Source organism: Petaurus breviceps, unplaced genomic scaffold (genome assembly GCF_028583685.1).
Source record: "Petaurus breviceps papuanus isolate PSGF00001 unplaced genomic scaffold, PetGlider_PUasm1.0 140, whole genome shotgun sequence".
NCBI classification, from domain to species: domain Eukaryota; kingdom Metazoa; phylum Chordata; class Mammalia; order Diprotodontia; family Petauridae; genus Petaurus; species Petaurus breviceps.
This window is the reverse complement of record NW_027185698.1, coordinates 46,405,242-46,427,514: the sequence shown is the minus strand read 5'-3', so window position 1 is coordinate 46,427,514 and position 22,273 is coordinate 46,405,242. Positions and strand designations below refer to the sequence as shown.

Genomic DNA, 22,273 nt, shown 5'->3' with positions numbered 1-22,273 from the left:
AAGAAGGGAGGGATGTGGGAGATAGAAGAAGAGAAGGAAGGGAAGAAGTCTTCGCCTCTTCCACAAGTTGCTCCTAGTTCTGCCATTTGGGACCACACTGAATAAATCAGATTCCTCTTCCGTGTTACAGACCTTCAGATACTTGAAGACAGCACATTTTACCTACCCACTACCAAGTCATCTCTACTCTGGGCTAAATATCTCTATTTCCTTCACTTTCTTATGATAATTCTCTTCTTTCCAGGCCCTTCATTATTCTTAGGCCACCTACTTACATCCCCACAAACACTTTTTTGATCTCACTAAGCATGGAAAACAACTTATTGGAGAAGAATTTTGTCAGCATTTTACTCCAACAAGTTAAATGTTTTGGTGTTTTTTTAGTTTTTTTTTTTTTTAATCAGTAAACAGTACCAACAGAAGCATATCCTATTTTCTTGTGTCTAGTCATTCTTGTCACTGAAGGTAGTCTGCTCCAGGGGGCTACTTGTGAAAAACTGTGCATACACTTGCTATGAGAGAGATCTTCATCTAAGATGGATCAGAAGTTCTGATGTCTTCTTGAAAGAGCCTCTTTTGGTAATATCACCTGTGATTTGAGTAAACCTTTAGAATCTCCCCTTCATATAGCCTGAAAATCAGTGAGCTTTCAAAGTGATCATTTCTCCTATATGCATTTGATCTGTGTCTCTTTTCAACTTTTTCTTAAGTACCATTTCTGCTTCCTCTTAAAGCAAAATCTGGTCCTAAGGTATCAGTTCAATTGTGATAGTTACATCATCTTCAATGGTTAAAAAACAAAACAAAACAAAACTCTATTTTATCTATTTATATTTTTCCCTGCAGTTTGATCTACAGATACTCTTGGGAATAACGTAGCTTAAATAGGTCTCAATACGTACCTTTCTGGAGACAAATTTTTCTACTCTGCTATGCTTTGCTGTCCTTTGATACTGCTCATAATCTTCCATTATGCTCCTATTAAAGGTTTTGTGAATGAGTCTGTGTTCTGTTTCATGATTGTTCTTGGCTGTCAAGTCTTCCCCATTTGGCAAGGATAGAAGTGTTTGTGAGCTGTTTTGTTTGTCTTGTTCTTGTGTTGTAGTGACTGCTTTATGGCAGTTAAATTTCTGTAGGAAATGATGATTATTAGAATCAGTATTTTTATATTCCTGTTTTTTGGCTTGTTGAAGTGGACGAATGTCTTCTCTTTACCCTTTTTTTTCTAGTTTGATTATTCTGACCTTTGCTCTGATTATTTAGTCATTTGACCAAACTTGAATAGGTAATTCAGAAATGACTTCCACATTGGTAATCAGACCTTTCCTGTGTAACAATGTTTCTTTTTTTATATCATTTAGTAATTGCACGTCCAATTATTTTCCTCTTAAAGTATTCATTATATATGATACGATGCTTCTTTGTAGTCAGCAAGCATTCAGCTGTTTTAATTTCTTACTCCCAAACCATATTTTTGGCTTTTTTTTTTTTTTTTACCATTCTCACTTGTATGATTCAGTACCTCCAGATTGGAGTATTAGTGTATATATTTATTTGAAGAATCTTGTTATAGTCTTCATGGAATCTCTGTACTTCATCCTCTTCAACAGATGTTGGTTCATCTGTAGCTATTATTGTCTTCATAGTATTTTTATTATTTATTTTTTGCTTTTTACAGAGAGGGGGAGACAGAGCAATTGGGGTTAAGTGACTTGCCCAAGGTCACATAGCTAGTAAGTGTTAAGTGTCTGAGGCTGGATTTGAACTCAGGTCCTCCTGACTCCAGGGCCAGTGCTCTATTCACTGTGCCACCTAGCTGCCCCAGTATTTTTTTTTTAAAGTAATGCTTATAAGCATCATTTGTTGAGGTGACCAAGTGTCTCAAGAAATGTTTTTATTGTACGTTTGCCTGAGGTGAGACTCTGCCAACTTATTTGCTGAAAATTTGTAAGCTTTCCTTTCATTTGGCTGCAACTTCTTTTTTGTCTTCTGGCAATTTTGAACCTTGGCTCTCACTATTCCCACCCTGTTCCCCATCTCTTACTCCCGTCCTCCTTCAGATCTCCTCACCCCTCTCACCGTGCTTTCCAGAAGACTTTATGCTGTTCACCTTGGAGCACTTCCAGAGATCTGACTATCTTCTGGTGGCACAGCATCCTTGCTTCCCTTTTCCAATACCATTTGTGCTTTCTTTTATATTTTCCAGCTTGCTGGTTGTGATAGAGGTGTCCAGATATTCCTTACTCCCTGTTACGCTTCCAAACGTTCACTTAGCCACCATCACTCTGTAGTAACCTTTTTTCCTTTGGGGTTCATTCAGTTCATATTAATCACCCAGTCAGGAATCTGGTAACTGTTATCTACTGAACTCTAAGAAACTCTTTATTTTCCCAATGAGTTCAGTGCCTGGCTCAGTTTTTCCTCCCCAACTCTTGTCCTCACACTAGGGCAATTCAGCCTGCATATTGATACTCCCTCAAACACCTAATTTTCCATTTCCTTATTTCCCATGACCTCCTCTACCTCAGCTACCCACAGAGATGGATAGTTATGCCTGTGATCTGACCCAGCACCCACAAATGTCCCACTTCCGTGTTTATATACTCCAGAATTCCTTTATCTGACCATAATCTTTGAGTGCTAAATCTTTCCCATGGTCTTAGGACCTCCATTCCTGTTGCTGATCCTCACCTTAGTCCCTCCTTTTCAGTTTTTTCATAGATCATTATCTCTTCACAAGCTGTGCTCTCTTTTCCTCATCTCAGTCCCTCAGTGAACCAGTCCAATTCTACATAATCCTCTGTTCATTAATTCCTTGACCCCTTAGCCTGTCACCAGTGATGCCAGTCCTCAACTTCAGATTACTCTCACCATTTGCTGCTGAATGTAGTTGGAGAAAATTGTGAAATGATGCTGACTGGTTCCACTACAAATCTATGTTATCTATTCTCAAGTGGACCTGCATTGCAGCAAGGCAATCGTTATGCCTCCCTCATCAGTTGGCTTTCCTAGTCATCACAGTGGCATTTCCAAGCCTTTTCTTCTCTCCTTAGACCTCCTCTGGCTTCTCCTACCCCTTGTATTCAATTGTCTTCTCTGTGCTGATGTTTCTCAGTTCTATTTATCAAGCCTTAATCATCTCCAATTGCCTGTTGGACATCTTGAATTGGATATATCATAGATACCTTAAACTCAACGCATCTAAAACTAAATTCATTATTTTTCTTTTTCCACCCCCAAATCCTGTTATTGTCTAAGGTACCAGCATCCTGCCATTCACCTAGGCCTATAACCTACTTATCACTACTTCCCCACTCTTGCTCACTCTCATATCAAGTCTGTGGTTAAGTCTTCATTTCTATCTTCACAACATCTGTCGTAGGTTTACTTCTCTTTTCTGACATAGCCACCACCCAGATACAGGCACTCATTCCCTCGTATCTGGATTGGTACAGTAGCCTGCTGGTTGGGCTCCCTGTCCCTAGTCTCTCTCCACTCCAATCCATCTTCCACTCAGCTGCCAAAGTGGTGCTCTTAAACCATGGTGACCATGTCACCTCCCTGCTCAGTGAGCTCCAAATGTGAAATTCTCTGTTTACAACCTATCCCTTCCTACCTTTCCAATCTTTTTACACTCTTCTCTCCTCTTTGTACTCTGAACCAGTGACACTGACCTTCTTGCTGTTCTTTGCACAAGACATTCTGTCTCTAAACTTTGTGTTTTCTCACCTGCTATTCTTCATTGTATTTTGTGAGAATACACTTTGGAACAGTATCCCACCCTACCTCTAAATGTAATAGTTGGTTAAGTACATTAACCCCCAAAGAGTTGTGGAAAACAACTAAATAGTGATTATGGTTAATCACACTTGTCATTTTAAACTTCCTTTTTATAGATTGCTAACAAAGTTGAGAGGTGTCCTTTTGTTTTAGTTACTTGATAGCACCATTACCTGTTATGGTGGCCTCTGCCACTCCACTACCATTATCCCAAAAGCAGAAGGTGGCAGCACAGGCCTGAGGCGGTTTGTATTGGTGTCTTTATCCCAGTGCCTAGTAGAGTCCTTGGCACATAGTAGGCCTTTAATGCTTGTGTGATGAGCTGCCTCTCAGAAGTGTGAATCAGCTGGTTGCCACCTGCTCAGCAGATGCAGAATCTCTCTCCAGACTTAGAGGTCTTCATTGGGCAGCAGATATAGGCCATGAAGCCAAATGCCTCATCTGCTATAATCTGCCAGAGCTCCTACACTGCTGGCATTGCATCTGAGAATCCAGGGCTGTAACTTCTGGGCTAAGATGAGCCACTAGAGCAGCACCTTTATAGAGGACATAAGATAAAACTGTCTCTGCTGTGACATGGGGGAGGGAGGGTGTAGGGCCGGGCGGGGATGTTCCTTGGTGGCAGGAGGAAAGTAGTGGAAGAGCCATATATTTGGGTCAGTTGTAGGCTTTTTATTTCTTTTGTTATTTAAACTACTTACAACTTAAGGCAAAAATTTAGGAGTTATTATCTGAAAGTCCCATTTATTCTTCTATTCTCTTGTTGTTGAAGCAAGAGGAAACTCTGCCTTCCTGTAGTTCCAGAACCATCAGCAGTCAGGGTTTAAGATTGAGGAAGGATAGGGCGGCCAGGTGGCGCAGTGAGTAAGAGCACCAGCCCCGGCATCAGGAGACCCGGGATCGGTTCTGGCCTCAGATACTTGGCACCCACACAAAAAAATAACTGGCCGTGTAACATTGGGCAAGTTACTTAATTAACCCCAATTGCTTAAAAAAAAAAAAAAGATTGAGGAAGGGTAAAGACTTGTTTCTGAGCATGGGAGCTGTTCTTACAGGGCCACACCCACCCATTTTCAAGTATATAAGTAAAGTTATAATCCTAAAGTAAGTGTTTTTCGATTCTTTTATTAGCTGTACTCTTACTCCATTAGCCCAGGAAATAGAAAAGTAATTGTATTTTTTACTTTGAAAAAAATTACATGTTTTTAATCTGGTTCCCAGGTATGTTTCAGAAAAGGGACTGAAGTTGACACAATACATCTGTATGTACACAAATGTGATAGTAGAGTATGGTAGGGAGATATAATAATATAGTGTGTTGGGGAGACATCATTCCAACAGAATACTCTAGGAAAACTGGAGAAGAAAGAGAATACTTTAATCTGAATGTGAGTAAAGAGAGCTTAATCTTGGAGGATGAGTTGAGCGCTGAAGGAAGAACAGGATTTCTTTTTTTGGGGGAGCTATTTTTGGAGGGGGGAGGGCAGGGCAATTGGGGTTAAGTGACTTGCCCAAGGTTACACGGCTAGTAAGTGTTAAATGTCTGAGGCTGGATTTGAACTCAGATCCTCCTGACTCCAGGGCTGGTGTTCTATTTACTGTGCCACCTAGCCTCCCTAAGAATAGGATTTTTAACAGACAGAAATAAAGAAGGAAGAAAATACATTCCAGGAAATTGGGATACTAGTGCTCTATTGGTAGTGGTGAACTAATCCAGCCATTCTGAAGAACAATTTGGAACTAGGCATGCCTAAAGGGCAATCAAACTATGTATATCCTTTGATCTAGTAATACCACTATTAGGTCTGTATCTGATAAAGATAATAAAAAGAGGAAAGGGACCCAAAATATTTGTAGCAGCTCTTTTTGTGGAGGAAAAATATTGGAAATTGAGGGGATGCCCATCAATTGGGGAATGACTGAACAAATTGTGGTATATGAATGTAATGGAATACTATTGTCCAATAAGAAATAATGAGCAGATAGACTTGAGAAAAACCCTGAAAGACATGTATGAAGCAAACATTGTACATAGTATCTGCAACATTGTATGCTGATTAACCATGAATGACTTAGCTCTTCTCAGCAACACAGTGATTTAAGACAGTTACAAAGGACTCATGATGGAAAATGCTATCCACATTCAGATAAAACCTTATGGACTCTGAATGCACATCAAAGTGCATTATTTTCACTTTATTTTTTTTCTTTTGGTCTGTTTATTTCATAACTGTGACTAATGGAAATATGTTTTACATGATTGTGCATATATAATCTATATCAAATTGCCTACCATTTTAGGAAGGGAGAAAAATTTGGAACTCAAAATTTTATTTAAAATGAATGCTAAAAATTGGCTTTACATATCATTAGAAAAAATAAAATACTACCATTGAGATCAACAGGTAAAAAATAAAAGAAAAAAGAAAGAAAATATATTCCAGGTGTGGGATATGGTCTGTGTGAGTAAAGGAAGTGAGAGTGAGCAGATTGAGATAGAATACCTGATGGATTCCTATAAAGGCGCACATTTTGAACAGTACGACCTTTAAGATCCCTTCCAACAATTGGATTCTGTGTTGTTTTTTTTGTCACAAAAGAAACTTGGTCCTGAGGGAGTTTTATCTACTCTAGATGTCTCTCGTTTCATAAAATTAACTTCAGTCACATTTTCTTATGATACTATTGTGTGTAACTTTTTTTAGGTACCCTATGAAACACTGAACAAGCGTTTTCGAGCTGCACAGAAAAACATTGACCGAGAGACCAGTCACGTCACCATGGTAGTTGCAGAATTAGAAAAAACCTTGAGCAGTTGTCCTGCCGTTGATTCAGTTGTTAGTCTCCTTGATGGAGTAGTTGAAAAATTAAGTGTCCTCAAGAGAAAGGTAAGTGCTGTTTCAATATTTTTGGTAGAATATTTTCACATGACATGCTATATATGTCTAAATTTATGCAACTCCTCATTTCTCCCACAAAAATAAAATTGGCTAAATCTTTAATATAAGTTTTCCTCAAAAGGGTGAATTTACATAGTGACAAACTAGAAAAAAACAAACAACATTGTTTATATGCTGTGCTTGGCTTTTATGTAAGCCATAATTAGGGGTGGGGGGGTTCCCTATTCTAGAACCACATTGCAATTTTTTTTTTATTTGTTTGCAAGATAAAACAATGGACAAGTGGCACCTTCTATTATGTAGTCTTGAATCTAACTTACAGACTCTTAAAACAACTCAATTCCAAAGAATGAATGTAGTTGTATACTTTTTTTTTTTTTGCTTTTTTGAGGGCAGTTGGGGTTAAGGTCACATGGCTAGTAAATGTTAAGTGTCTAAGGCCAGTTTTGAACTCAGGTCCTTCTGACTTGAGGGCCGGTGCTCTATTCACTGTGCCACCTAGCCGCCTCAGTTGTATATATTTTTAAAGGCATAGATCAGCCTACTGAAATGTCATGAGTGATGTACCCATATATGTAAATGTAATAGACAGGTCAGGGCTGTATCTATTAAGACAGAAGAGCCAGGTGGATTTCAGCATGTTTGACAGTTTTCAATTGTTGTTTAGGAGAAGAATTTTTTGTTGTTTTCTGTTTGTCTAGGATATATAATAGCTTTAGAGGACACCAGATAGGCATGAAGGGCTTCTAGGTTCTCAAAACTAGGACTTGAACCCAGGTCCTGTGACTGTAAGTCTGGTGCTCTTGCCACCATTGCACAAGAATTCCCCTAATAAAAGAAGCAGAGTACTTCATAAATTACTAGAAATATTAAAAATTAAATATTTTGCTGTGTTGTTCTGATGAACAGTGTAACTATATGTTAAGAAGTTTTTTAACCTGCCAAGGAATTAATTTATTCAAGATAACTTTGCACATTAGAGCTCACGTATGTGGGGTTGGTGGTAAAGCATGACATTGAAAGAAAAGGCTGATTGACGGAGTTTTGATTTTTTTAATTGAGGTATTTGTTAGAGTTAAGATAATTAACTGTATAGAAACCTTAGGAGATTTTCTGCCCTGTCCTATGTCTAGACAGTCTTTTGTTTGGTTTTTAAAATATTTTTAGGGGTGGCTAGGTGGGGCAGTGAATAGAGCACTGGCCCTGGAGTCAGGAGGACCTGAGTTCAAATCTGGCCTCAGACACTTAACACAACTACTAGCCTTGTGACTTTGAGCAAGTCACTTACCTCCAATTGCCCTCCAAAAAGAAAAGCCAAAAAAATTTTTTATTTGTTTTTAAGTCCTGTCTTAAAGCAGGGTTTTGCCAGTGAAAAAGGAATTGTCACCTTAATTATTTCAAAAATTATGCTTGAACATATAAAAACAGAAGCAGTGGTAAAGATTTCTTTTTGATGAACCCACAAAACATGGTTTTTTCTGCTTTTTTCATTTTTCTTACTTTTTTTATATCTGTTTCGGTTAAAAGTGTAGCTAGAGACAAGGTAGATCTGATCAGAATTAAAAGTAGTCATTATTTGTAAAACAGGGACAACTAAGTGGCACAGTGAATAGAGTGCCAGGCCAGGCCTGAAATCAGGAAGACTCAAACTTCCTGAGTTCAAATCTGACCTCAGACATTTCTAGCTGTGTGACACTGGGCAAGTCACTTAACCCTGTTTGCTTCAGTTCCTCATCTGTAGAATGAACTGAAGAAGGAAATGGCAAATCAGTCTAGTATCTTTGCCAAGGAAACCCCAAATGGGATCATGAAGAGGCAAACACAACTGAAACAAATGATCAAACAACAAAATTATTTGCAAAATAAATCTTAGTTTAGTTTTGTTTTGTTTTATAAAGTGTGCTAAGTCCGTGCCATGATATGAAATGAATGTTTTAGTGAATAGTAGAGTAGCAAATTAAGCAACAAGTTTATAGAGTGCTCTGTGACATTTTTCCTAATGAAACTTTGCCAGTTATTGAGTGTTAACCATTTTTGAAATGAAACTGATCAGACAGGATTCTTCAAGCTTGAAAGTAGGATCCTACCATCTAGAATATTCCTTCCAATGTTTGCAGTTATGTTGGTTACTCTTTCAGTTACAGATTTTTAAAAATAACACTTTACTAACCATACAGATCATCGTTCCGTTTTCTGCAACAAAGTGTAATGCTTTTATACACTCTTCATAAAACTCCAGAGCTGAAGTTGGTAGAATGAGAACTGGAAGGCAGAGTTCATTTGTTAGAATATGAGAATATTGAGATCTGTGGAGGTAAAGTGATCTTCCCCGGTGTCCTGCCCATGGAGAGTGGTCAGTGAATGACAGTGCTGGGATTTGAATTGGACTCCTATAACTCTAAATACATCACACTTTCCATTGCATCATGAACCAGCAACAGAAGTCTAATAAAGAGGTAACCTCTTTCCATAAAACTTCTCCACAATACCTACTGAAATATAGAGATTGACTGGAAGAGAAGGACCTGAGATGTTTGAGTCAAAGCTTCTCCTATAGACTCCGGAGAATCTTGTAGTTAACAAAGAACCTGAACCCTTCCTCTGGGTCCAAGGACAGGAGCCATCCATTTCTGTGTTCTGCTTGACTCCTAGTCCAAGAAACCAAGGACATTGACTATCATTTGACCATGGAGAGAAGAGAGGCTACCCCTTCTGATTATGGGTGTTGGGAACAATGCTGCAGCACTTTTTTCACAAGTACCTAGTCGGGAATACAAAGAGTCATGTCCCCATTTTTATCAGTAAGAAAACTACCCGCCAAGAGGCCATGACTTTGGGCCAGTTGCTGGCCTGCTGTGCTTTTTCTGTAAAAGAACACCCAAGAGGCTGCTTCTTCCTTTTCTGTCTTGTTTCCCCTGTGAGAACTCTGTTTTTAACCTGAGCTTTTGGTTCCTCAGTGACTCTTCTGACTCATTGCATATGATGAGCTAGTTTTACGGCTTTTTGATAGTACCATACACAGAGTTGCTATTGTTCATTTCCAGAAATTGTGTCTGATTAATTTTGTAGTAGTTGAACTAGTAAAGTTAAAGATAGAACTGAAAATCAGGTCAGCACTTTATTTACCCTCTATGACATTTCCATTGACAGGTTCCTATCTCCATTCTTCTAAGGAAAGGCTAGCCTTAGCTATTTGCTAAGATCGACTTTCACCTTGTGTACCCCTACCAATATTATTTTTAGACATCAACAACCTCCTAAATCCCTGCTTTTGAAGTCTTAGTGGCTTTTTCCTCTGGGCCACCTGAAGGCTACTTCTGGTGGCCTGACATCAATACAAAATACTTTACTTACTAGAGAAAACTTATAAGTATCTGATCCTGGGTGCTCTCTCTGTACATAGATAGTTATCTCAAATTTGATAAGAAATAGCCTATATAATATCTGTTTCTTTGCATTGCATTATATTAAATTCTGACTTTGTTCTGATATTGTTGAAAAAGAATTGTGTGCTAAATAAGGAGTTTTGATGAAGTGACCTTGTGGGAACTGCTGGTTTTAAACCTCAGGTCTAGCATTTTTAAAGTAAGTTTTTCAGCCTAGCTTATCTAGAACTGTACAGTTTTCACAAAACAATGTTGATTTTAGTAAGTGAAATATCCGTCTGCACTGTTGATTATTTGAGTTAAGTCTAATGTAGAATTAAGCTGAGAAATTTTAGAGAATGTGAGTAATCCAGACCAGTAGCTCTCCAGCCAAGGCACCTGTTGCAGAACATGTTGCCTTTGTTCAAGAGTGGAGTGGGGAATATAATGACACAGTTGTACTGACAGTGTATGCCCTAAACAATTTTCATTCTTTTTTCCCCACTAAAATAATGTGTCATGGAAACAGACATTCTGTTTTTGCTTAACTGTTTTTGGTGGTGGGGAGTGAGGGGGGCATCCTATGTTTGGAATTATAAGTTGTCCCCAGGTAAAAGGAATAGACTCGATTATCTCTAAGGTACTGCCAGCTCTTAATTTTACCATCTTATGTCCTATCTGGGCTTAGATAAACCTGTCATTCTGAGAACTTCACCTATAAAATTAGATTAATTATATTCCTATTAGCTACCCCGTAAGCTTGTTGTTGTGTTTACCCACTATGTAATTCTAAGGGAATTATTTTTTTAATGGAACTATATTTAGTGTTCCACATCCATAGTCCTATGCCTTGGTCAAGAAGGTATAGAAGTATATTATGTCATTTTTTTCCTGAACCCTTCTTAGTCATGATAATTATAGCTTAGTTTTTGTGTTTGTTCCATTTATGTTATACTCATTAGGTATACTATTTTTACTTATTTTATCCTGGAATAGTTCATCATGCTTCTCTGAATTCTTCATACTCATGGTTTAACCCTATATTACTTTTCTACTTCGGGCATAGTAATAGTCCATTGCATTAATATGTCAAGTGATGGGCATCTACTTTGTTTCCAGTTCTTAGATACCACAAAAAGTGTTGCTGGGAATATTATGGTATATAATATATATTATATACCTATGATTGAGTATATGCACAACTCTGAGATCCCCAGATCAAACAGTATGAACTTTTAGTCATTTTTTTTACCATGATTCCAGATGGCATTCCACAACAGACAAAATCACAGCTCCTTTAGTGTGTCTGTCCTTCTGCATTTTAGTCAGCTTTTATATCAGTTAAACAATGAATTTTTACTGGTTGCACTTGTGAATTCATTTAAGTTTTAAGAAATTTTCCTTGGCATCTATTTTTGAAAAACTTTATTATATTGACATTTTTGTCTGGGTTTTACATACAGAAGAGTAGTATGTGCTGCATTGATTTTTAAAAATGTACTTTAAACAGTTGTGGTGACAGGCAGTAAGTGTCGTTTGTCAGCTGTATTTGTGATGCCCAGGCTAGCTCTTTTCCTTTGCTCTAACACCCTAGGCAGTCGAATCAATCCAGGCTGAGGATGAGAGTGCAAAGTTGTGCAAACGCAGAATCGAACACCTTAAAGAGCACAGCAGTGATCAGCCAGCAGCTGCCAACATGTGGAAAAAAAAGCGCATGGACCGCATGATGGTGGAGCATCTTTTGCGCTGCGGCTACTACAACACAGCAGTCAAACTCGCTAGACAAAGTGGCATTGAGGTATGTGTGCATTTTCCCAAATGAGATTTGTAGAAATGGAGAAGTGGGTCATTTCTCCAGATTAGTGGTGTTGAGTACGTTAATACGTCGGCATTGCTTGGAAAGGGAAACATTCCTCAGATGTGCATCCTTCCCAGAACCCAGCTCTTAACACCTACAGTCCTAATGCTCTGCTTCTCACTTCCCTCCAAAGGACCCCTAGAGCCTAGACAGCTGCTGGCCAAAGGGCCACATAGAGTGCCTCTGTCGGCATCAAAAAGATCTTACTAGGGTGCATCAACATAAACAGAAGAGGACTTGTCAATGGGACATTTTGATGTCAACAAACATAAACAAAGACAGTTATTAGTTTAGTTCTGTGTCAACAGATAGAACATGTAGAATTTAGATTGTTGTATAGTTTTCATTATGCAAATGTTTATTTTAAATTTCTGTCCCTGTCTTGGCAGGTTGACCAATCCTTCTCTTGGCTGGTTGGATTATTTTAATTTAGAATATTTTTAAATGAACTTTATTGACTAATTTGGGGGAGGTGTAAAAGAATTAAATTCTTTAATTTTCTATGCTACTTTGAATGCATTGAATTTTTTTCTTTTTGCTTATGAAGTACTTTTTTCAGTATGGTGAAACTGTTGATCAAAATAAACGCTAAATTAAAGGAACCAAGAACTAGAAGATATGTCTCTAGAAATGTAGTGGGTTCCCCACCCATATTGGAAATTTTCATTTTTTTCCCTTATTAGTATTGCTTTGTAGCTAGTTAATTAATAGTGAAGGAATATCCTTTGTACAGGTGATATATGTATTTATCAATGAACTTTTCTCTCCTGTCTTTTTTGAAAATTGAGAGTATGTGATTAGAGAAAATTGTAGAGGAAGATTTTTTTTTCCCCATTACAACATATGACCTTATTTTCTTTATTTTTCCCTTGGAACTAACTAGTTGATCAAAATAGTGTTACAGTTAAAATTTTTCAAAAGTTTTGCTCTAATTTTATTCATTGAGGTATGATCTGAATTTTGATGTCTGACTTTTTAAAAAATAAATTGAAAGGATTTCATTTTTGCATATGGAAGATAAACTGTCTTTTAAAACTATGATGATAGAAACATAACAAAAAATAAAAATGAGCACCATTCTTATCTCTATAATCTACATAATGTAAGAAGGAGGATACCTTCAGACATGCTGTGCTGGAGCAGATCTATTCAGTCCAGCCTTCTGTCTATCTCTGGGCATTATTACTTTCTATGAACACATGCCTCTGAAAACTCTGCCCACAACCACCAGCACCAGCACCACAGCACTGATAATAGTGACAATGTACTTCTTTTATTATTGCATTATGAATCTGCCTCAGGACCATTTCACAACTCTTCTTCAGATGATTAGGCATGTAATTTTAGAGTTGGAAACCATTTTACAGATTATCTAGTTCAAGTCTTTAATTTTACAAATGAGAAAACTAAGACCCAAGGAAGGGAGGTGGGTTGATTTCTCTTATACAGCCTGTTACAGAGTCATACCTGAAATCTGGTTTTATTGATTCCCAGAGAGATATGGGTTTTACTGTTACCCACACTAACATTAATCCTCTTACCATATTTTGGGATAATAAGTTACATATGTTAAATGAATATATGTATATCCTCCATTAGGTAGAGCTCAGTGAGCTATTGAACATGTGTATACATGTATATACACATAGGCATGTCCTTGTCTATACATACACGTAGCTTAATATTTGTAAATATTCTCTAACAGTGCAGTGGGAATCTTATCCTATTCATATATTGTGTTATTTGAATATATTACTTTTAAAGAATTTTTTGTGTAAAATAATCTATGAGCTTTATTTTTCTCCTGAATGAAGAATTCCAGTAACTGTAGCTTAGTTTGCTTCCATATGTTGACCCTTGTATTAAGACAGCTAAGTGGCACAGTGGAAATATGGAAACAGTGGACCTGGAGTCAGGAAGACCTGAGTTCAAATCCAGCCTCAAGATACTTACTGGTTGTGTGATCCTGGGCAGGTCACTTAACTTTTGTCTTCCTCAGTTCCCTCATTTGTAAAATGGGAATAATAATAGCACCTGCTTTGTGATAAAAAAAAAAATGAGAAAATTTTTGTAAAGCACTTTGCAAACCTCAAAGCATTATTTCAGTGCTAGATAATTATTATTACTTATATATCCCAGTTTAGAATCTGGGTTGAAAGGAACCATGCTCAGGTTATCCAGTCCTTTCTTCAGAGTGAAACTCTTATTATCAATTTGGAGGGAGGGGTAAGACTAGGAGGAAGTGAATCAAACCTTTTCCTTCTGAGATAATAGTAGTAGTAGAGACTTCCTTGTTTTACTTAGGTTTTTAACTGAGATTGACAAATCAGCCATATTTCCTGTCTTCCTTTTCCTCTGTTGAACAGCAGCACATTCTCATGAATTCTACTTTGTTAACCTAGTCCCAATCAACCATGCCTACCCACAAAAGAAAATCATTCAAGGGCAACCTAAGTAAAAGCACTTTCACTTATTGATATTATAGCCAGACACTTTTAAACTATAAAGAGATAATATAAAGCTATTTTAGAAACAAAATAAATAATTGATTCATTTTCTTTCTCTGTGATGGTCCTTTAAGAGAGATATTAAGAATGGGATCAATGAAGAATAGGGAGTAGAAAAACAGAAATATAGACACTCAGTGACACATGCACAAAAAGGACTAAAAAAAAAAAACTAATGGAGCAATAATGTTCTCTTGTGGACTTGCAAGCTCTTGTCACGGAGGTCTGACAGTCTTTTTTGCAGCTTTGCAATGCTAGCCATAAACTGCATATCTTAACATGTTCCACCAAAGCTGGTGAAAGGAGGAGGGCAAATCTAAGGGGTGGTGGCTTCCCATCCTGCTAGCACAGAGAGGACAGCTGTTCTTTTAAACCCCTCATGATCAGGTTTAATCAAATTGAAAAGCCTAACATTGATTTTTTTTCTGTGAACATAGATAACTATTATTAGGAAGATAATGGGAGTGATCTTGCAGTGTTTAGAGCAATGCAATCAAATATCCTTTTTGTGAAGCTTCGTAATTTTTCACTTCTGGTTTTAGCATAGATTATGTTCAGCAAGTTTACAAATTATTTTTAGATTAAAATATTTTGAATCAATCAGAATCTGATTACTGCCTCCTGTCTTTTAATTATATAATTTCTAAACCATTGAGGGGGAGGGAATTCTGTTTCTTTTCAGTGAAGTAAAATTAAAACAAAGCTATATTTTGATCATTTCTGAAAGTTCACAATTAAACTTAAACTTTCTAGGCTAACAGCAATGCTTTACTTCTCTGAAATGCTTTTGTCCAAAGACCATCTGGAAGCTAAGAACCCGACCCTAAGCAGCCGAAGTAGCTGGGACAAAACCTGTGTTCAGGAACTTTACTCATAGGAAAGTTTCTTAGACTTCACTGAGAATATTTTACCTGTTACTTGACACACAATTCTGTCAAGCTTGGTTAGATTAGGTTGTAAGGATATAACCACTGACATTTTCAATCCACCTCTTGTTTGATGTCTCCCCTGTGCAATACTAGTACCGTTCTAGACACTGGGGTGCAGAATTGAAAAATAGCCCTTGCCTTCAAGAGGTTTCTAGTCTAATGGGGGAGAAAGGAATATTAAGATATGTGTACTGTAAGGAGGATACAATTAAAAGTGATGGCACAGAGAAAGGAAGGGAGAGAAATGCCTAGACATACTTAATTGTCAGCAAAGAAGAAAACAGAATCTATCATACAGAAACTTGGATAGCAGAGTCTAGAGCCTTTTAGTTGTGCTCTGCTCTAGCAGTATTTAATGTGCTCATGCCAGAATTATCAAGCAATGGTTACGTTATATTCAGTATACTCTGTTTAAAGTAACTTGGAAGCTTGTTATCCATTTTCAAAAGATTTCTATTAAAAACCTTTTTCAAAATTGTGCTTGTAATGTTAAACTGAGGTACATGAAACAATTTCATTCCCTGAAGATTACTTGAAATATTGAAGTAAAAAGTGTGGCAAAAAGCCCATGTGTAGCTTATTTAAATAATGAAAATTTTAAAGTAATTCATGAATGTTCTTGCACTTTTAGACCTGATGATAACTGTGATGTATTAGAAAGTTTGAGAGACATAATTTCTGGGTAATTATTTTATTGATCATGCTAATATTAATTAATAAAAGGGTTCAGTGATACTCTCAAATGCCAAAGACCCCTCATGGGGCCCACCCAATACGTATATGCTCTTAGAAGAGTGGGTATTCCTGAGGGTGACAATCAACACTGATTGGTTAACAATTAATGCTGTCAATCCTGAAAGTTTGGTTAAATGAGGCAAACAGGCTGGGTAATATGTAAATCCGTATTGTTTATTCCCTTAAAGCTAGTTGAAAACATACATATATGGAGCCAGATCCAAATCTGAACAAAAGAATGAGAAGACTTAAATACATTTTAGAGCCATCCCAACTCAAGGTGTCTGTGTCACTCAAATTTATGATCTCCATAAATGTTTAATCATTGTATGAGAAAGGGATTTTCTTAATTGGATAGGTGATAAATACAATAAAATAAGAGAATTGACATTGTCAATTGAAATTATGACTCAGGACATCTGTGTTTTCTTTACCATTAACATGTCGTAACATAGTGTGTCCAAAAAAATTGTCCCATTACTCAGGTTAAGGGTCTCATCCTTAATGGCCATAAAGTCATCCCCATCTGGCTTTGTTGACATAGGAAGAGGTATTCTCTAAGTTTACTCAGAGAACAAAGAAGCTGTTAGGTCCAAGCTTTTCTTCTGGTTGATTAGTTCAGGCCCTGGACCTTATTGAGGTTATTAAATTGATATTAAATGATTTTCAGTGAGAAGAATGAATATTATATTGAGAGGTGGGCTTATTCTAATGAAGGTCTGGAGGACATGACTAATCACTCAGTCTTGGTCTAAGAGACTTATCTATACCCATATCACCCTGCCTAGGATAATCTAGACAAAAGGGAGAATCCACTTTTTCCCAGATCTGAGTAAAACACAATGGGACAAAATCCATCAATTCACCTAAATTAAAATTTCTTTATTTCTGAACAGATCTGAATTTTTCCTCTCGTTATTAGACTTGCACTTCAAAGGTTGCCTGAATAACCAACCGACGGGCTGAGTTCTGAATGAGGAAGTAGAAAAGGGGAAAAACCTTAGTGCTAATTCAGTAATTGTTTATTAATCATTTCTCTCATAATTGAGGTAAAAGTAGTACAAATATTTTACTCATTTTACTGATAAGAAACCTGAGCTTCAGAGGGATAGAATCATGGAGCTAGTAATGGCCCTGCTAGATTCTGACACCAAAGAGCTTCCTCTTATATATTATCTCATTTCATCACAGTAACAGTCTTAGGAAATCTCCTGCAACTAACACATGTCCTTTAATTGGAAGGGCAGATTTTTTCCATGCTGCCTGTCTTCGCAGACCTATTTTGACAAAGAAATTTAAAGTATATTGATCCATTTTGTTTTCACTCGAGTCATCAACAAACTCCCAATTTCTCCTTCTCACTCACCCCTAAAAACATACTCCAAAAGTAGTTGAGCAGTGTTGACTAATGGTGTGGTTTGTACCACTAGTGACACACGCTGTCTGTTTTTATGTTCTAGTGATTAAGAGAAAGGAAGGATGTATCCTTCAGCTTTGATAATATGACACCAATATAGACATCAGAGGTGAAACAGTATTTTTATTTTATTTTAAAATTTATTTGCCTCTCAATGTTGTAACCAAAACATTATGGGTAAACAATCCCTCTCCCTGTATAGATTTTTTAGTTACCTTTCTCCTTGACAGTTTAAAATAAAGAGTTCAGACTTCTAACAAGAATTAGAATAATAAAAGCTAACAGTTGTAAAGATACTTAAGATCTGCAAAGCACTTGCAGATATTATCTCACTCCGTCCTTTGGAGCAGTCAGTCTGTCAGTCAATCAGTATACCTTTATTAAGTACTTAGTATGTGCCAGACACTGTGCCGAGCACTGGGAATACAAAGACAGTTCACAATCTAATAGGCAAGACAGCCTGCAGACAAGCTCTATACAGGAGAAATAGGAAATAATTAACAGAGAGAACCAAAATTAAGAGAGATTGAGAAAAGTTTCTTGTAGAAGATGGATTTTAGCTGGGACTTCTAGGAAACCAGGGAAGTCATTAGGCAGAATTGAGTAGGGAGGGCATTGCAAGCATGAGGGACAGCCAGAGAATATGCCAGGAGCCCAGAGATGAGAGTCTTGTTTGTGGAGCAGCCAGGAGGCCGAAGTCACTGGATGAAAGAGTACATGGTGGAAGAGAGGGAGGTGGTGTATATATAAAGTATTAGAAGACCAGAAGAGTGTAGGGGCTTTGAATGCCAGAGCATTTTGCCTGGAGCTGTTACGGAACTACTACAGTTTAATGAATTGTGGTTGGGGATGACATGATTGGACCACTTTGTGAAGTATGGCTTTTGTGATTTAAATGGCACTAACTACTCTAAAGTCCAATTGTTGAATTGGCTCATTCAGTGATATTGTGGGAGGCAAAAAGATTAATAGAAAGTCAGTGAAAACAAATACTGCCCATATTAGAAAAGGCAAAGGAGGCCAGAGGGACAGGAAGTTTGCTTCAGGCTACTTCTGAGGTGGGTTATGTTTAGAAGACCAGAGAGAAGTTTTTCTTCAAAGAAAGAATATCATTTGTTAGGCAAACTGCAGAAGGGAATTTCTGCCAGGTTTGACAGGTTGTACTAGATGAACTTTAAGATCTTGTCCAATTCCAAAATCCTACGACATCCCTGAAATTTGTCTGGATAAATTTCAGACATTGTTGCCTTTGGTAGCTGGCATTGTGATATTAATAAGGTGCCCAAAACACCAGAAACTAAACTGAGAGAAGGTAAGACACAAAGCTGTTAATAGTCACCTCCTAAGATGTGACCCTCATCTTTGAGGCAAGAAAGCATCCCTACCTTTTGGCTTTGTTTGAACCTTTCTGCATGAGTTTGGAGCTTCAGTATTTGAAATAAAAAATATATCAATTTTTTTTTTTTAAAAAGAATTACCCTAACAGCAGTTGGTTTGATAACCTTGGAAAATTTTAACTGCCTGAAGGCTTCCTAAAATCATAGACTTCGTTCTGAACAAAGGGGTCCCCAGATTAATGGAACTAGCTTTGTATTTCTGAAGAATCTGTAATTTGCTCTTTCCACGTTGTCTGAGTTTGAAAGGAATGATTAGATTGTTTTTCAGCAATTGGAAACTCCACTGAAATGGGAGAAATCAAGTGTTCAAATCCAGCAGGCATTTGTTGGGGTATCAACTATGCAGAGCACTGCACCAAAGTTCAGGAAGAGAGGAGTAACTTGGGCGCTCGCTGTCTAAGAGCTTATCTGAGGTCTCTAAACTGTGGGTAGAATGCAAGTATAAACTCAGAACTTGGAAGTGAGTGTCTGTCTACTTCAGTCTTTTAAGTTCTAAAAAACAGAGGAAAAGGGGGCAGCTAGGTGGCACAGTGAATAGAGTACCAGCCCTGGAGTCAGGAGGACCTGAGTTCAAATGTGCCCTCAGACACTTAACACAACTACTAGCCGTGTGACTTTGGGCAAGTCACTTAACCCTAATTGCCCTCCAAAAAAAAAAACAGATAATGGGGGAGGCTAGGTGGCGCAGTGAGTAAAGCACCGGCCCTGGAGTCAGGAGGACCCGAGTTTGGTTCCAGCCTCAGACACTTAACACCCACACAAAAAAACTAGCCATATGACCTTGGGCAAGTTACTTAAACCCAATTGCCCTCCAAAAGGCAAAAAAAAAAAAAACCCAGGGGAAAAGACTTCATTGCATCTGAGGCATTTCGTGGTTTGGTAGCATACAATTTCTGTTACAGTAGAAATGTACAGTCATAGTCTAGCAATGTCGTGGGCGAATCCTAATTCCCTAACTCATTATCTTTCTCCCTGGACACCAAGCTTCATTTCTGTTGGAAGGCCCTACCACCTTTCCAGCCACACAGGTTCCCAACCTAGCTATCACCTCTGCCTCCACACTCTCACTCCTCCTGTCCAGTCTGTAAGATCTCTCACATATATACATCATTCTCTTTGATGCTGCTGCTGCCTGGGTGCAGACCCATATCACTGAACGCCTAGGCTATTGCAGTAGCCTGCTGGTTGGTCTTTCTGCCTGCAGTCTCTCCCTTCTCTGGTCCATCTTCTGCTCAGCATTCAAATCAGTCTCTTCCTAAAGTGCAAGTCTGATCACAGCCCCCTTTCCCTTTCAGTAAACTAAAGTTGTTCCCTATTAACTCCCAGATCAAAGTTAGAATTCCTTGGCATTCAGAGCCTTTCATAACTTGTGCCCCACATTCCTTTCCAGTCTGCTTACATCTTACTCCCCTCAAATTTCTTTCACAAGACACTCCATCTCCAGACTTCAGAAATTTTCACTAGTGGTCTGCTCTGCCTGGAATTCTTTCCCTTTTCATCTTCACCTTTTGATTTCTTTCACATGCTAATTAAAATTACACTTTCTAAGGGAACTCCTTCCTAATCCCCCTTACAATTCATCCCTTCCATATAAAGGTTATCCTTGGTATATCTCCTTTGTACCTACCTGATTGTTTTCCTGTTGTTGCCTCCATTAGAACTCCTTGAGAGCAGAGATTGTCTTCTGGCTTCCTTTGTATCCCTGGCACTTAATTTGGTGCTTGGTACGAGTAGGTACTTAATGCATGTTTATTGACTGAGTGAAATGTGAATTATGAGTGACACTTCCTAGTTCATTCCCTGCATTCTCTTTTTTTTAATTATTAAATTTTATTTTTAATTTATGGAGTAAAACAAACATTTCTGTACCATAGAAATAACATAAAAAAGATGTTTGCACATGAAACTGCAAATCTGATATACTTAACTTGCTATTCCTTTCAAATATACCACAACATTACCATGTGTTTTTCTTTTTTTCCCTATAATCCAAGATTTTTTATTGTTTTTTTTTTTTTTACAGTCATTTATGCCATGAATTCACAGGGGATTGGTTCCAACAGTTTAGGTTCCTTGCCATTAGTTATCACAAAGTATGCTTCTCTAAGTGGAACAGGCTAGCATTTCAGTTGAACCCAAGTGCCTTTTTCTTTGGCTTCCTTCTTGTGATCATTTTCCTTTACCTGCTTCAGGAAGATATCTCTGCCCTTAGAATGCTTAATATGCTCAACATCAGTTCTCTTGGCTAGAATCTTGCCCTTAACCTGTTTGTTTACAACAGTGCCTACAGCATGTTGAGTAATATTATAGACCCGTCCAGTCTTGCTGGCAACATTTATGGGGCATTCCTTGATGAACTGTAACCATATCCTTCATATCTACAATATCACCTTTCTTGTATATTCGCATATATGTAGCCAAGGGGACAACACCATGTTTTTGAAAGGTCCTAGAAAACATGTGTCATGTTCCTCCTTTTTCCTTTTGTGTTTGTCATTTTGGCAACTCACTGGAATATGATAGAGCCAGTGGAAAAGGTATTTCTTTTTTTCCTTCCCTCCCCCTCTTGCCCATGTTTCTCTTTAATGATATGTGCAGCATTTCATCAACAGAATTGAACCTTTTATCTTGATGTATTTTTTCTGTGCTTAAAAAAATCTGTGACTAAAAAGGTGGGACTATGCCCTGCTGGTGGGGAGATTGCCACTTTTTCATCTGTATAAACTGTCAGGCTTGGAAGAGGATTTTAGGAGTTGCTGTGGTCACAGGAAAAATCACCTGGAGACAGGACTTTGCCCTTTGAGGGCAAGCCTAACCACCTATAGTCAAGCCATTGCTCTGAATTTTACTCTTCCATTTTGGAGGAAGCTGCCAGAGTTTGGGGATTTGTGGGCATAGCCTTGAAGGACCTAGTTTCATTTCATTTTTGTAAAGTGTGTGTGTGTGTGTGTGTATGTGTTTTGTGTGTGTTTACATATATATGAAAGATCAGAAATCTGCTAAAAGTATGACAGCATTACAAATTACAGAAGAAACTAGTCCTTTTGCCTGTTTCATGTGAATTTAATTATAAAATGTGTGACTAGTAGCTATTTTATAAATATTGACTTGGAAGAAAAAGCACTCTTTCCAGGATTCCTTCATAACAGACAGGATTGGCTTTTGCTATGACTGCTACTTCTCATGACCATAGCTAAATCACTTTCGTGCTGGGTTTCATGGAAATCATTTCCTCAGACTGTCTGTGTTTGCTTTCCCTCTACTAAAGAAGTATTTTTTTTTAGCTCCCACCTTATTATCTCAGTCAGCAAGCACATTGATTAAGCACCTCCTCTGTGCCACACTTTGGGCTAAGCCACAGGGGCAGCAGGTACCAAGAATGAAA

General features: G+C 37.8%; 1 protein-coding gene across 2 annotated transcripts in view; it reads left to right on the top strand.

Annotated features, from left to right (window-relative positions):
* The window catches only part of MAEA (macrophage erythroblast attacher, E3 ubiquitin ligase), a 153,960-nt gene that overhangs the window by 28,039 nt on the left and 103,648 nt on the right, over positions 1–22,273 (top strand). For both annotated transcript variants that reach the window (XM_069071477.1, XM_069071486.1), the window contains exons 2-3: positions 6,486–6,668; positions 11,640–11,843. In XM_069071477.1, coding sequence (XP_068927578.1) covers positions 6,486–6,668; positions 11,640–11,843 — 387 coding nt within the window. The remainder of the gene's footprint in view (positions 1–6,485; positions 6,669–11,639; positions 11,844–22,273) is intronic.